Genomic DNA, 16,867 nt, shown 5'->3' on the forward strand with positions numbered 1-16,867 from the left:
GCCAGATGAGCTTTGGTAACAGTTCAAACTCTGGAAAACAGTTGTCACTTAAAATGCTTTATCAAGAAATTCAACTTAAAATATATAAGAGAAAGCTGTACATTAATCATATGCAGAAATAAGTTCTTTGCTCCCACTTTCATCTTAGATGGACAATAAAACAGTTGACATATGCACTGCAATCAAATAAAGATTTAATAGAATTAACAAATGACAACTTATTGTTTTTAATGCATTAAATTTGTATGCTGTTAGAACTGTGGTGGCCATAGTTGCAGATGAGCAACTATGACCAGTTCTGAGGACTGAGGAATTTAACACATCTTTAACATCAGTGCCATGTGCTGTATGCCAGTCAAAAAGCCAACCACGGCAGAGCTGTTCAGTCTAATTACTCAATAATGTTTTGCAATTTATTGATGAGAATCTTACGTAAACTTCACTAGCATGGTTAGGGGGTCGTTGTCCTTTTTATTGATCACGGCTTGCAGCATCCCGCCTGAGGTAACCCAGCCTTTTGCTCCTTTGAAAAATCCCTCAACAAAATCCTGGTCGATTCTGACACACCTCCCTAGTGCCTCATGCAAGTTGTTGCTAAGCAAACCCCAAACCGTCCCTGGGTCATTCTTACGCCCAAAAAACAGGAACAGAGCAAAGCAGGTTCTACCTACAGAAGAGCAAAACTCCACCATCCTCTCAACTCGGGTCTTCTCGAGCGCCTCCGGACCAGATGTACGCAAGATCTCCATGCAGGAACATTTCTCTCTGTCCTCCTCGATGTGCTCAGAGAGATGAAGGACTTGCACAGCAATCTGGATTCTTGGGTTTTTGCTGGGCAGATCAAGCAAAGCCCAGACCCAGTCTGTCCCCAAGATGAGTCTTTGCTTTTGGGTCATGACTGTACAGCTGAACATCTTCGTTAGGTTTAGGTGGAGGCTGCGCTGGATGTAGGTCATAAGGAAGATCTCCCTCAGGGTTGCACTGCTTGGGTAGAACTTGTTTTCCAGGTCTGTAAAGTGTAGATACTCACAGGTCCTGACTGTAGCCGCATGAATACACTCACTAAAGAGAGACCAGCAGGTGACGCTTGATGGGGTATTAGTAATAGACCATAGGTATTTTCTGCTTTTGGTCTTGGTTTGACCTTTGTTTTGAGTCATCTTGCTTGATCCTGGTCAAAGAGTTGTTTCCCTGATACACTACAAAAAGTGATTAGTGTCAGTACCTTTAAATTAAAATGAACAGATGAAAAGTCAAAAGTACACAATCCTCCCTTTAACACAAACCAGCATTTGCATCCTTGCTCTGGAGCCAGAGGCTAATATGGCTAATATTGGACACTCAAAACCTATGATATTGTTTTAGATTTTTGTCCTCATCTATGCCTTGCTACAAGACAGTTCCTTGGAGTTTGTGGCTGACAATGCAGTGTAAGTTGTGTGCCCTTAAAGACCTGTGTGTGTGCCTTTCCAATCAGTTCAAATTGTAACATGGGGACTTTAATTAAGTTCTGGACACATTCAAGGATAATTTAAGCAATCAGGAGGCAGCAACACAGTCTGCAGTGCCACAGCAAAGGGTCTGAATACTTTTGGGAATAAGAGATTTCAATATTTAATTTTCAATCAATTAAAAAAAAATTTAATCAAATCCACAACACAACAAAAATCAAATCCATAACACAACAAAGTGTACAAGAATCCAAGGGGTCTGAATACATTTTGAATCCACTGTACATAGGATTTGATACTTGACGTAAGAGTAGATCTTTCTTACAAGTGTGTAAACGTTGTTTTATGATGGCTGTAATGCAAATAACTTTTATGAATAACAATCTAGACTGAACTAGTTTGTAAAATAGCAAAGATAAACATTTACAGCATTTTCTAGACTATTTTTATCCAAAGCGACAATTTTGACTGAATACAGGTTGAGCAATTGAGGGCTTATGAGCTTTGCTCAGGGACCCAACAGTGGCAACTTGGTGGTGGTTGGGCTTAAACCAACAACCTTCTGATTACTAGTCCAGCACCTTAACCACTAAGCTACCATTGCTTGTGGTTAACAACTAAACTAATGGCCAAAGGCATGTGGACACATCACCCCAAAAAAACCTTTATGAGGTCAGCCAGTCATTTTGGGCATTTCTTAAAGTTTTACATTCCAATTTATCCTAAAAGTGTTTAGTAGGGCTCTGTCCTTTCCACTGAAGTTTGTTCACACCAAACTCATCAAATCCAGAGGATTTTCCATATTTTGCCATATAAGTTGGAAGGATGTATTTTTTTCCCATATAAGTGTTTTTAAACAACTGTTAGCAATACGAGTGGCTTAAACACATGAGCTCAGTAATTAGGAGGAAAGTCCACATACTTCTGTACAATCATTTCAACAACAATAATTTCAGATACAGTACTTCAAAGAAAGTGAAAATGTGCTCAGTTTTGATTTCTGATCATGAAAGGTTTTATTGGAAACATATTAATGTACTATTTAAAACAAATAAAATCATACCTTATTATTGTTGTTCCTGTGGTTGTACTCACCAGTATCAGTCTTTCCTTGCTGTTGGGGGAAAGAGACACTCCAGTCGACTGCTTTTTCTCTGAATCCTGACAAAAGACGTGCGCTAGTTTATCGTTCAATAACAAACTTGGGTCCTCCCTAAAGCAAACCTGTCCATCTGCAATTTGGGAGTCTGCTCATCAGTTAAGTCTTGCTTGTCCAAACTCTGGTCCATATTTGTGTTGACAGAGGGTTAAAACAAAATTAGCAAACAAAGTCCAGGTCTGTTTGAACAAAAACTGGTGCTTTTAAAGTGCTCAAAGTGTAGTTTACAGAACTTTTTAGTTTCTTATTAAACGTCATGTGTATTTTAAAGTCCATTTTGGTGTTCATGCATGGTGTTACCTAATAACTCACTATTTTTAAATGTAAAATAAATTGCCTTTAAGTCAATATATGCCTATATAATAACTATATTATATTATATATAATTTATTATACAGTATAATATGCCTATATAATAAGTCTGACATGGTCAATACACTACAAGCCACCAATGCAGCAAATCCTCATCATTGCCAGTGCTTGTACTACAGGACCTACTGCCTTCATTATCCTTAAGTGCACAATGAACACAAGTGTACAAGTTAACATACAATATATTAACAAAAATAATTAATTCTATAACTGTCAATCATTTATTCTGTTTGTTTGTAGAGCAACATTTTGTAGCTTGGTGTAGTGCAGATGCTTTCAGTTTTCAAGAGACAATGAAGATCATTTATGATTTTATTAATACAAGCAACAAGCCTAAATGTTCTTTTATAACAAAACATTGAATTTCAAAAGGGTGAAATAATAAAGCTTAAATGAAACATGATATTGTTTGTAAATTGTTAGTTTATTGGTAATGGCAGACCTATTGTAATTAAAATGTCTTGGTACACTATACTGCCAAAAGTATTCACTCGTCTGCCTTCACACGCTTATGAACTTGGGTGACATCCCATTCTTAATCAATAGGGTTTAATATGATGTCGGCCCACACTTTGTAGATATAACAGCTTCAACTCTTCTGGGAAGGCTTTCCACAAGGTTTGTCCATGGGATTGCCAGACAGAGGAGTGTGATTCGTCACTCCAGAGAACACGTCTCCACTGCATTAGAGTCCAGTGGCGGCGTGCTTTACACCACTGCATCCGACACTTTGCATTGCGCTTGGTGATGTAAGGCTTGGATGCAGCTGCTCGGCCATGGAAACCCATTCCATGAAGCTCTCTACGCACTGTTCTGGAGCTAATCTGAAGGCCACATGAAGTTTGGAGGTCTGTAGCGATTGACTCTGCAGGAAGTTGGCGACCTCTGCGCACTATGCCCCTCAGCATCTGCTGACCCCGCTCTGTCATTTTACGTGGCTACCACTTTGTGGCTGAGTTACTGTCATTCCCAATCACTTCCACTTTGTTATAAAACCACTGACAGTCGACTGTGGAATATTCAGTAGCGAGGGAATTTCACGACTAAACGTGTTGCACAGGTGGCATCCTATCATGGTACCACGCTGGAATTCACTGAGCTCCTGAGAATGATCCATTCTTTTACTAATGTTTGTAGAAGCAATCTGCATACCTAGGTGCTTGGTTTCATACACCTGTGGCCATGGAAGTGATTGGAACACCTGAATTCAATGATTTGGATGGATGAGTGAATACTTTTGGCAATATAGTGTATATCATGGAGCCCATTATGCTGTACCATAATGAGGTTCCCAGGGCCTTTAGAGGAAAAACAGCCCCACAACATCACAGGCACTGCATCATAATCAAGTTGTAGCCTAGTGGTTAAGGTACTGTACTAGTAATCAGAGAGTTCCAACACTGTCAAGTTACTGCTGTGTGGCCCTTGAGCAAGGCCCTTAACCCTCAATTGCTCAGACTGTATACTGTAACTGTAATGTAAGTTGCTTTGGATAAAGGCGTCTGCTAAATGCAGAAAATGTTAAATGTTAATGATATTAACAGTGGGCATTGGGCTCCTTACAGTGTAGTTCATCGTTCTTTAATGCCGAACTGGAACCGTGTTCTATGGTCAAATGAAACAAAAACTAAACAAAGTTATAATAGTATTTGGCAAACTCCAGGGGCCTAGGTTTGTGGTTAGATGACAGAAAAGGCTTTTTGCTGGCGAGTCTTCCAAATAATCTGTTGGCATGGAGGTGGCATCTGATGATAGCTTTGAAGACTTGGTGACCCCAACATGTTAGATTTTCTGTAACTCAGACGTGTCTTTCGTGTCTTTTAAGGAAATTATATGGCTATATGGGCTTATATTTATGAGAAAGATAGTTGATGATAACTTATATTATATAAATTATAATAATACGATAACCTATTATTATTTTTAGCCTGCTAACATTCCACCTTAAGGAAAAACATACAGAATAAACCTGACTTGACTAGATATCAGAAAATCAATTAGATTTTTTTGGCTGAACTATTTATTTAATATGATATTGAGGTTTGCTGTGTTTGTCAAAATATTTGACCTAAACACAAAAATACATCATGCATATAAAAATACAGACATATAGATTAATAAAGATATGAATTTAATCTAAAGTTTTGATGCACAGTGTCTATCATACATCCTAAACATTCCTAACACACGTGCCATACGCTTAGAAAAATACTAACAATATAATCTTATTTCACTGTGTTCTAATCATATTAAGAAATGTGGCTGAATTTAAGCGCAGTGAGTTCAAATTCAGAAGTTTGATCATAAAACGTCTCTGATTGTCAGATTTTACAAGCAAAGCTCAGTCTGGTTTTTTGTAAGTGCTGTTACTGGAAGCCTCCACTGGGGGACGTGGTGTGTTAGACAGAGGGATGAGGCGTGGACTGGATCAGGCAGGGGTCATGGAGGTGCTGGAGATCTGATATGTCACTGTGCAAGGTTGGAGAGGTAATTGTGGTGTTAGCGAGGCAGTGTTTGGTCACACCATGGCTGTCTGGCTGCGTCTCATTCCCCTCAGAAGGGTTTCCCGGCTGAGTAAATGCTGAAAGCGAGAGGTAAGGCATGGCTGAGGTTAGAGCACAAAGCAAGTCTAATCGCTAATTCAGTATCTTCTCACAAAGCTCACTCAATTCCAGTGAACATCTGAAGTTGGACTAGTTCTTTTTACTGTTGTATATATGCATTTTTTCCCTTTTTCACCCAATTTAGTGTAGCCAATTAATCTTTCACTGTTGGTGCTCATTTTATCAGCTCCACTTACCATATAGAAGCACTTTGTTGTTCTACAATTACTGACTGTAGTCCATCTGTTTCTCTGCATGCTTTGTTAGCACCCTTTCATGCTATTCTTCAATGGTCAAGACTCTTCCAGGCCAGGACCACTACAGAGAGTACGTATTATTTGGGTGGTGGATCATTCTCAGCACTGCAGTGACACTGACATGGTGGTGGTGTGTTAGTGTGTGTTGTGCTGGTATGAGTGGATAAGACACAGCAGCGCTGATGGAGTTTTTAAACACCTCACTGTCACTGCTGGACTGAGAATAGTCCACCAACCAAAAATATCCAGCCAACAGCGCCCTGTGGGCAGCGTCCTGTGACCACTGATGAAGGTCTGGAAGATGACCAACTCAAACAGTAGCAATAGATGAGCGATCGTCTCTGACTTTACATCTACAAGGTGGACCAACTAGGTAGGAGTGTCTAATAGAGTGGACAGAGCGTGGACATGGTACTTAAAAACTCCAGCAGCGCTGCTGTGTCTGATCCACTCATACCAGCACAACACACACTAACACACCACCACCATGTCAGTGTCACTGCAGTGCTGAGAATGATCCACCACCTAAATAATACCTGCTCTGTGGTGGTCTTGTGGGAGTCCTGACCATTGAAGAACAGGGTGAAAGCAGGCTTAAAAAAAAGCATACAGAGAAACAGATGGACTACAATCAGTAATTGTAGAACTACAAAGTGCTTTTATATGGTAAGTGGAGCTGATAAAATAGACAGTGAGTGTAGAAATATGACTGTGGTTTTAATGTTATGGCTGATCAGTGCATGTATAAATAACAAGAACATTCTATTCTAAGGGTGTTAATAAGCCAGGACTGCAGGGCTTAATTACACAGAAGATTAGACGGATGGACTAACGGATGGACAACACTTACTGTCAGATGGTTAATTCTTTCTGATAAGGCCTCAATCTGTGTCACTGCTCCTTTAGTTATTAGCATCTGCAACATCAAATGTTACATATTTTTACTTGACACCATCATGTTCAAGAATTCATAACATTTATGACCTGTTAGTAAGTGCAGTCCGTAGGGGGATGATTACTGATTTAGAGCAAGCAATGGATGCTAATGTTAACTGAAGATTAATGGGCGGGAAAATCATGCAATGTACTAGAGTGATGTAAATATACCTGGATACAGAAGCCTTTCCTTTAAGTGCTTACTGCTCCTCTCCCATAATGCACATCTCCATCTGGTGTAAACTGGGTTTTTTGCAGGGATCATCCAGTAATAAAACATGTTAATGAATGAAGTGACGATAGCATGCAGGTCTGTATGAATGACTGGTTTTACCATAGCAACAATCATCAAAGCAACAGCTTTCGATTTCCAAATATAGTTAATGTTTGGTGTAAATTAGTGTTATGAGGTAAATGTAGCTAACGAGTAACCGATGGTAATAGCAACTAGATTAGCATCATGCACAAACACTTAACGTCATAACATATTGTTTGTCTATACAAATTGTTGATTAGAGTGAAACCAAATGTTTGTAGACACCTTATCCATTTAGTTTGGTTGGATATTTTAGCCAAACACCACTGGGTCTCCTTATACAAACAATGGTAGTAAAATGGGTTGTATTAAAAAGTACTTAATGTCCTAGATACCACCTTCCCAACATCAATGCTGTTCACATTTCTGACCTGTCAGGGCTGCCCTAGTGAAATATAACCACTGCAGTGGGTACAGAGCCTATACCAGGAACACTATCCCAGAAACCTGGTGAGTAGAGTAGTGGTAGCTGAGCAATGAAGGTACTGGACTGATAAGCAGAAGGTTGCTGTTTCAAGCCCCACCACTGTCAAGTTGTCAGTCTTGGGCCCCTTAACATTCATGACAGGAACGGTAGTTACTCATTACACAAGATTCATCAGTTCACATGGTTATATCAAACACAGTCTTGGAAAATTTTGTATCTCCAATTCACCTCACTTGCATGTCTTTGGACTGTGGGTGGAAACCATAGCACCCGGAGGAAACCCACACGAACACACGGAGAACATGCAAACTCCACACAGAAAGGACCCGGACCGCCCCACCTGGGGATCAAACCCAGGACCTTCTTGCTGTGAGGTGACAGCGCTACCCACTTAGCCCTGCTCGAATTGTAGTCATCCATAAATGTAAGTCACTTTGTATAAAAGTGTCTGCTAAATGTGACAAATGTTTATCGATGGCAGTCCATCAATTCATCCTAATGCACTTACCTATTCCCACACTTACACCTAAAGGTTTTGGTATGAGGAAAATGGCTAGGGCACACTATGAAAACATACATGGAAAACATATCAGACTCCATTTAGACAGAAGGAACATTAGCAGAGGTAAGAATCAATCCTAGGTCCTCAGCACAGTAAAGTTATAAATGACTCTCACTACCTGCTGAGCCATCATGCTGCCCCAGTGCTATTGTTCCAACATAGAAATGTCAGGATGCAACAACAGCTCATGTGCAAAAAGCAACAGCCAAAGCAACACTAACTATGGGTTTTAAACTGCTTTTGAAAGCCACGTCAGAACAAAATCTGTTCACTGGAGGCTTTAAGCGTTTGGTTTCCTTGGCTGAGTACCTGCACTCAAGCTTGGGATCATCATACCACTGGACTCCAGAGCAGTGGAAACCTGTTCTGTGACTGGTTCTTGGTCTGTGGCTGTTTTTAATAGTTTTGCTCCCTTTGTTGTGGTCAATGGAAATAATACTATGTGACGTAATATTGTGACGTTGAGATAATTATGTGCTTCCAACTTTGTTGTGGTGAGTACAGAATGCTTTTGACTTGAACCTTGAACTCTTTTAAATGTCATTTTACTACACTTGATCAATTAAGGATTAAACAGTCTTTGAGAATGCAGTTTGTACAGTGCTAAACTGGTAGCTATAAGCTTCCATTACTTGTTGGCTCCATGGCTTAGGTGCAAAACAAAAGCAAACATTGGTCGCTAAATCCTCACCCTCACCAGTGTTTGCTGCACTAAGCAAATACTGTCTGAATGAAAACACAGTATCACAGAGATCATAAAGGTTTATTGATTACTATTCATTTGTATGTATTTACAAATATATACAGTATAAAAAGTTTCTTAATATAAAGCTTTATATCCATCTATAAAAATATTGTGTTGATGTGTGATTGTTATTCTGTATAAAACATATTTGAAATATCCACGCTTAGAAAAATCATTTAAAATTGTTAAAATTTAGCAACATAAATATTAAAGAAACGTGCAAATATTGCACATGATAATTCATTAATCCTTTGATCTCCCAAACAAAACAGCATATATTAGATTATAATAAAGATACATCTAATTTGATCTTATCCTACTTCAAAAACATCAGACAATGAAGTAAAAAAACGAAGCATGGGTCACTCTTCAGCCATCGCTCAGTGGTGCATCATGAGCATAAGTGAGGGATGCCAGGGATGGGATGGTGACACTATGACAGAGGGTAGTGTTTGGATTAGGTGTTATTATGGAAGCATGAAGGGAAAGTTGGGAGAAAGTTTGGGATTTGGTTGGGTGGTTAGTTTAGCTTGAGCCCCGCAGAGGCCCCACCTGGTCCCTCCTCTCAGTGCCCCACGCCTCGATCGCAGCGTTGACCTGCTGTTTATTCCCATGCAGAGACAGAGCCTGAGAAGACCCTGGAGGGCAGATGTAGTCATCGGGGTCGTCTGGGCGCTTCTTTCTGAGCTGGCTGAAACCTATTTTCTTTGGCTATGTGAGAGAGGGAGAGAGTGTGAAAGAAAAGAGAGAGAGAGTAGAGTAAATCTTTTGCTCTGGTGGTTACTGGGTAAATTTCAAAACCAGTGTTTTAATTGTAATATAATACTATATTATAACATATAATAGTAAGGGAGTCTTTTACGTTGTTATTTGTGAGCAGTAAAGACAGGTGGTAAAGGTCCCCTGGGGGCTTTAATATCTCTACTATTTCTACACTATTTTATGGCTTTGTAAGCATTTTATACACCATTATATGAGCCAGAACATTATGACCAACCACACAATAAATGATGCCACACTAAAGCTCTGACCCGCCTATGTACCAAACACCCTGCCCTGTAGTGGTTTTCGGCTTGGCCCTCTATAAGCACCCTTTGCTGTTTAAGAGATGACCCTGTCGTCTGGCCACAACGATTTGCCATTGTCAAAATCACTCAGGTCCTAAAGCCTGGCCTGGAATGCTACAATCAAAACTTACTAAAATTCACTATTAGCTTATTATTTTATATATTTCTGACCGTTACATGCATGATCATTACAAAATAGGCATTGCCATTAAAAATTGTTGGCCGTGGTCATAATGTTTTGGCTCATCTGTGAATGCTATTATATCATACAAAGAGATTACACTATGATAAAAATGGTTGTTAGAAATAAATATTTTTCCTTATTTTTATTGATCTTTTTTCTTTCTTTTTCTCCCAATTTTAGCAGAGCCAATTAGTCTTTCGCTGCTGGGGATCCCGATCGCGCCTGCCCCACGCTACTTCCGATGCATGCGCAGTCCCTCGACCCCTTTCTATTCCCCCATACATCGGTGGATACGCACGTAAAGCCGGATATCACGCACCGACCTCCATGCTCCTCCACTTCTGTACAGTCGCCTCTGTCTGCTAACCAGGGTCCTTACACAGCGTCGAACACCCCACCAAGTTATTAGTACAAGTCTTTCCCACCCAGCAGACTAGTGACCAATTTTGTCTGCTGGAGGCACTGCCAATTGTGCCCGCTAGGGGGCACCAAGCCAACCAGTTGTTATAAATATTTTTATTTAGTGGAATCTTTTTGTGTATAATAATTAGATATTGACCAACAATTAATATTGAAATACCAGACCATAATAACAAATACACTGTTAATACACTTGCTCTTTGTAAATGTATGTAATGGTAGTATTCAAAAAAATTCTGACCATTAATTGCTGTAATTTCATTTTAATCTTAATAAGCTAGGAGATTTATTAATAGTCCTTCTTCAGACCAATTTTATTTGTGACCTTTTGTAAAAGTTGATGATTAATTTCTCACCTGAAAATCTATTCTACTGACTTGCATGTTACATCTTACATTCTTCTTTATTATCCTCTATTAAATTATGTATCGACTCCAAACCAATTCCACATGACGATTATGTACTCTGAAGACCCTAAGTACTGTGTGAAGTGCACTAGGGAAATGTGCCGTACCCGGACTTTAGCTGTGGTGGAGAGTGGTGTGTAGTTCGGCGACTCCATGTGTTCTCGTTTTTCTCGTTGGGCTTGATTTCCCACCAGAGAATTAAAATTGGTGTTGAGGTGTCTCCTCAGCAGGGACTTCTGAGGAGGAATGTTGAGCATCATCGCTAACGTGTCAGAGTTAAAGCGTGGCTCCAGGATCTAGCCATCAAAAAATAACAACAAAAAAGCCTTAAAATGAGGGATAACATTAATATATTTCTGAACTTTTTTTACCATTTTTATTCACATTCCAAAAACACTTATGAAGGATATGTCACCATTTTTATGTAATTTAATTATTAGGACAGAATACTTAATCCATTGTTCATCTATCAAGCTGATTGAAAAGGCTAAGGATATTTTGTGAGCTGTTAAAGAGTCTCTGGGGTCTCAGGGACCCCAAACATGAGGTTTACTCCCAACAACAGTGTACCTACTGTCAATCATGACTGTGGTAATATTATGTGTCGGGGCTCTAAAAGTGGTGCATTGCATTTATTGTAATTTAAGAAAACCAAATCAAATTCATAAAATCCAATCGTTTAGTCATGATTCAGATTCTAACCCTGTACGTGTATGTGAAAGCTGTATGTGCTGCTCACAATTAGACCCCCGTGCACGCCGCTGCCCCTCAGGTTTGGTGCGTATTCAGCCAGATCCACTGAGCGCATCCACTCCATCACACGATGGTTGGACCACTGAACCACCTCAGAGGGCGATGATGGTGCCTGCGACTTGGAAATAGATGCAAACACAGCATGAGCAACTGGTTATAAAATACACAGCTTCTTACCAGCAAACAATTACAGAAATATGATTAATACCTGGTCAAAAGTATATAGACACCTCTCTTAATTACTGAGTAACTACATTTATATAAAATGTCAGAATCTATAATTTAACTTAATGTGGCAGAAGTTAAAACTCTCTCCTGTTTCCAGCAGTGTTTCTAAATAATCCAGTTTTAACTTCTTGGCACAGACAGACTTTCATTTCAAATTTCCAGGTACTTCACAAGCTCCATGATGTCATGTATCCTAAGTTACCCAGTGGCGTCCAAAAAAAAACATTCTCTCTCATTCTTTATCATACCTGACAGTAAAGTTCAGATTATTTTATGTATATGACATGTTTTTATAAGGGTTTTTATTTTCAGATATAAAATGACTTTAATTAAAGATAAAATAATCATCATAATTTCAGTTGGAGATCGAGCTTATTAAACACAAGGACATTTTTATGTGGCATAATTACAGAAGTAAAGCTTTTAATACCCCCCCCCCCCCCATTTTGCTCCAAAACTAGTCGTATCCAATTACTTGATCATATTTCACATCTGCTGCTGAAGACTTCCACTCCAGACCAATTAGGGCCGTAACTAACATACACACCCCCCTAACACGTTTGCAGACCTGACCGCTTGTTTTCATATGGGGATCTGTATCACACATAGAGGGTGTGTTTGAAAACCTAGTGAGCTGCCTTGCTGTCTTACTGCCTACATAGGCAGCTGCCTAAGTAAAGAGGATTCTAAGTCATTGACTTATAAGTCATGTTATTCGAACGCACTACTTAGACAGCGATTCCATCAGTTTTCGCTTACTAAGCTAACACAGTTAGCCTCATGCCATTTAAACCAATGGGATATTAACACCTTTAACTATAGCTGTAACTCACCTCGTCCCCTGGTCTTCGTTTTAGACAGTTAGGATTAAACTTATTCACATAAAGCACATGAACGGCACATTTAATGCTCAGATGGTGCAGCTGGCTGCTCACTTTCAAAAGCAGAAGATCATTCTGGGGAAAAAAAAAAAAAAAAACTAACTAAATAAATAAAAATTACATGTATATACACACACACACTACTGCTCAAAAGCTTGAACATTCATAGTGAAAGATGATTTTTTCTCTATTTACAGGACATTCTACCTTTGAAAGTGATAATGAAGACATCAAAACTGTAAAATAAATCATGCAGATTTAAAAAATGTGCTAAACAAATCAAAAGCTTATTTTCATTATATTTTTTGCCACTGTTTAACTGAATAATAACTTCTTATTCAGTTATCATCTATTCAGTGATGATCTGCATTGCATTACCAACACAATTGAAGAAATAGAAATATTTACCACAGTGAGGTACTGCAGCATCCTCCCATCCACACGACCTTCATGGAACTGGTCTTTATACTGCGGTAACCCAATATCATCCAACCATCCTGCACCAAACACCAATCAAAATCAATTATGTGGAAAAATAGCTTTAATTCAATCATTTTCACCAAGTGTTAAAGGGCCCAACTGTTTCAATTTGGCAGTGGTGGGGCCTGAACTAGCAACCTTCTGATAAATAGCCCAGTACCTTAACTGCTAAGCTAAATAAAAAAGCTAAACTTTTTTTGCTAAATAAATAGGAAATTTGAATTGCTTATTTATGTAGAAAATTCTTAAAAGAAAATTGACACATTTACACAGCATCAGATGGCGCAGTGGTAATATGAATCTCAGCAATGCTATCAACCTTCCTAGGCACCAAACAGGCACAGTTGGCTATGGCTGTGAAAGTGGGAGAAGAGGATGAATTGGGAATTTTCCTTATTGTTGCTGTAGAAACACTTTACTAGCATCAGCATCAGATGGCGCCCTTCTAGGCGCAGGGACAGTGGTAGCTTTGTAGGTAGAGCTTTGGGATATAAACTTGAAGATGTCGGTTCAAATCCAGGCTCTGCTATGTAGCCACTGTTGCTGTTGGGCTCTTGAGCAAGGCCCTTAACCCTGTCTGCTCCAGGGGTGCCGCACAATGACTGACTCCAGTCTTCAAACAAGCTATGATATGTGGAAAATGAATTTCATTGTACTGTACATATATACTGTATATATATATATATATATATATACAGTATATATACATGACAATATCTTCTATTCGACCTGAGACATTAGTCCCTTTTAAATCCATTAACATTTACGGCTGATTAGAACCTAGGTGAAACAAACATCTATTTTTTAATACAACACACTCCCATGTCATTGCCATGCTGTTGTCATTGCTGTGCTGAAAATGACCCACGAGCCAAATATTATCTGGTCAGAAGGGGCCCCTCATATTAATACAACCCCTGGCAAAAATTATGGAATCACCACTCTTGGAAGATGTTCTGTCAATTGTTTAATTTTGTAGAAAAAAAATAAATCACAGACATGCCACAAAACTATCATTTTTCAAAATGTCAACCTTCTGGCATTAAGAAACAATAAAAAAAAGAAACAAATATAATAGTTGTGGTCAGTCACAATTGCTTTTTTTAGATCAAGTAGAGGAAAAAAATATGAAATCACTCAAATCTGAGGAAAAAATTATGGAATCACTCTGTAATTTGCAGTTTAAAAACAAAACATCTGCAGCAGATTAGATTTGCTAATTATTCTTCAGTTTAAAAAGAGTGCTTACACCTCGGAGAGCTGTTGCACAAAGCAGATTGTCATGAATCATGGTTCCAACACAAGATATGTCAGTTGAAACAAATGAGAGGATTATAAAACTCCTTTAAGAAGATAAATCATTGTGGAATGTCGCAAAAGATGTTGGTTGTTCCCAGTAAGCTGTGTTTAAAATCTGGACCAAGTACAAACAAAATGGGAAGGTTGTAAAAGGGAAGCATACTGGTAGACCAAGTAAGACATCAAAGCATCAAGATAGAAAACTTAAAGCAATATGTCTTGAAAACAGAAAATGCACAACAAAACAAATGAGAAACAAGTGGCCGGAAAGTGGAGTCAATGTCTGTGACTGAACTGTAAGAAATCACCTAAAAGAAATGGGATTTACATACAGAAAAGCCAAACAAAAGCCATCATTAACACCTAAAAAGAAAAGAACAAGGTTAAAGTAGGCTAAAGAAAAGCAATCGTGGACTGTGGGTGACTGGATAAAAGTGATCTTCAGTGATGAATCGCGAATCTGCATTGGGCAAGGTGATGATGCTGGAACTTTTGTTTGGTGTCTGTCCAATGAAATTTATGAAGATAACTGCCTAAAGAAAACATGTTAATTTCCACAGTTGTTGATGATATGGGCCTGCATGTCGGGTAAAGGCACAGGGGAGATGGTCTTCAATAAATGCCAAAGTCCACATTGAAATTTTGGACGCTTTTCTTATTCCATCAGTTGAAAGGATGTTTGGTGATGATGACTTCATTTTTCAAGATGATAATGCATCTTGCCATAGGGCAAAGGACGTGAAAACTTTCCTTCAAGAAAACATATAATGTCAATGGCATGGCCTGCAAATAGTCCGGATCTCAATCCATTTGAAAATCTCTGAAGAAAATGGTCAATGACAAGGTTCCAACCTGCAAAGCTGATCTGGCAACAGCAAGAGACAGTTGAAGGCAGATTGATGAAGAATACTGTTTGTCATTAGTTAACTCCATGCCTCAGAGAGTTTAAACCATTATAAAAGCCAGAGGTGGTGCAACAAAGTAATAATGGTGCAGTGTTTTCTAATGATTCCATAATTTTTTCCTCAGATTTGAGTGATTCCATATTTTTTTCCTCTACTTGATCTAAAAAAAAGCAATTGTGACTGACCACAATTATTATATTTGTTTCTTTTTTTATTGTTTCTTAATGCCAGAGGGTTGACAGTTTGAGAAATGATAGTTTTGTGGCATGTCTGTGATTTATTTTTTTTCTACAAAATTAAACATTTGAAAGAACATCTTCCAAGAGTTGTAATTTTTGCCAGGGGTTGTATATGATGTGAAAAGTGTACAGAGCCACAACATGCATTAAAAAAGTAGGTGTAGCTTATGAAATGCTAAATAAATGCAGATTCAATGAATGGGTACTGGTGAGGGTAAGTACTTGAATGATCAGTTTAAAAAATATGTAGATTTACTTACGTGTAACCCAGATGTGGTCGAGCTCTGCAGATTTCTCATGTTGTCTGGTGGTGAACGAGTGCAGGGCAAGTTGTAGCTTCTTCCTGTGCAGTGGGTGCTTCATCCCCAACTCCTAAAATGACATAATGCTTTTACAGCTTTGATTCTTTGAAAAACAAAGTTCATTAGGCTATGGTTTCATACTATAAAACTACTGTATCATAAATATTAGTACTAGATCGTTGTACTAAACTTTACACTGTGTAATTATTTACATATTATTACACAGCATATACTAGCACTCAGAATTGAACGTAGCATTACTACACTGCCATCATGTCAGTATGATCATGGTATCATTAGGCTTACAGCATTATAAATAATTATTATAGTTATTATGTCATCTGTGAGTTGGTGTGGCATAACTGTAAAAAGCCACTGGACTCCATCCTGAAAGGACTTTGGACTCCAAATACTGAAGGCGCTGGGTGTTACATGAACCTAGCCATTGTGGGGGTGGGGGACATATCAGTGCCCTTTTAGGTTGGATAAATAGGATCCTAAATAAATAGGAGGGTTGCTTCAAAAGGGCAATCCTATTTAAAAATCTTTGCCAAATCAAATATGAATGAATAATCCACTGCAGCAACCCCTAACAGGAGCAACCAAAAGGGAAATTATAAAGTTATTATGTTTTTATAACTTATAAACTTATCATTTTATGAACTGACACATTTACATATACATGTTAGAAGCATTACATGGGTTTTAAATGATTTTCCCAACTGTTCTTTTCTGTGATTGAGTCGTTGAAACACCTACTAATTTCTTTTAACATTTAAGATTTTAAAGTTTGTTTTTAGATGTTTTTTAATAGAAATAAGTTCCCCTTTAGATTATTCATTTGGTGACCTACAGTTGTAGAATATCTGTGAAC

General features: G+C 38.5%; 2 protein-coding genes across 13 annotated transcripts in view; both read right to left on the reverse strand.

Moving 5' to 3' along the window:
• Window positions 1-135: 135 nt before the first annotated feature.
• rep15 (RAB15 effector protein) lies at window positions 136-1,160 on the reverse strand. Its single transcript, XM_063000802.1, has one exon. It carries the CDS (start codon window positions 1,158-1,160, stop codon window positions 429-431), a length of 732 nt encoding a protein of 243 aa, XP_062856872.1. The 3' UTR covers window positions 136-428.
• Window positions 1,092-16,867, reverse strand: part of ppfibp2b (PPFIA binding protein 2b) — a 106,940-nt gene continuing 91,164 nt past the window's right edge. For 10 of the 12 annotated variants that reach the window (XM_063000799.1, XM_063000798.1, XM_063000797.1 and 7 more), the window contains 9 exons: window positions 15,952-16,063; window positions 13,177-13,265; window positions 12,721-12,843; window positions 11,646-11,777; window positions 11,014-11,202; window positions 9,381-9,539; window positions 6,693-6,758; window positions 2,547-2,612; window positions 1,092-1,199 (listed from right to left, as the gene is read on the reverse strand). In XM_063000799.1, the coding sequence (XP_062856869.1) occupies window positions 1,176-1,199; window positions 2,547-2,612; window positions 6,693-6,758; window positions 9,381-9,539; window positions 11,014-11,202; window positions 11,646-11,777; window positions 12,721-12,843; window positions 13,177-13,265; window positions 15,952-16,063 (960 nt within the window). In that variant the 3' untranslated portion in view covers window positions 1,092-1,175. Of the gene's footprint in view, window positions 1,200-2,546; window positions 2,613-5,117; window positions 5,564-6,692; window positions 6,759-9,380; window positions 9,540-11,013; window positions 11,203-11,645; window positions 11,778-12,720; window positions 12,844-13,176; window positions 13,266-15,951; window positions 16,064-16,867 lie in introns of those variants that run through there. The other 2 variants (XM_063000792.1, XM_063000801.1) reach the window with 2 other exon arrangements.

The sequence above is a fragment of the Trichomycterus rosablanca genome, chromosome 8 (assembly GCF_030014385.1).
Source record: "Trichomycterus rosablanca isolate fTriRos1 chromosome 8, fTriRos1.hap1, whole genome shotgun sequence".
In the NCBI taxonomy this organism is placed as follows: Eukaryota; Metazoa; Chordata; class Actinopteri; order Siluriformes; family Trichomycteridae; genus Trichomycterus; species Trichomycterus rosablanca.

What these genes read in the sequence shown, in the direction of transcription:
- rep15 (XM_063000802.1), bottom strand. Translation starts at nt 1,160, where the DNA reads ATGACTCAAAACAAAGGTCAAACCAAGACCAAAAGCAGAAAATACCTA.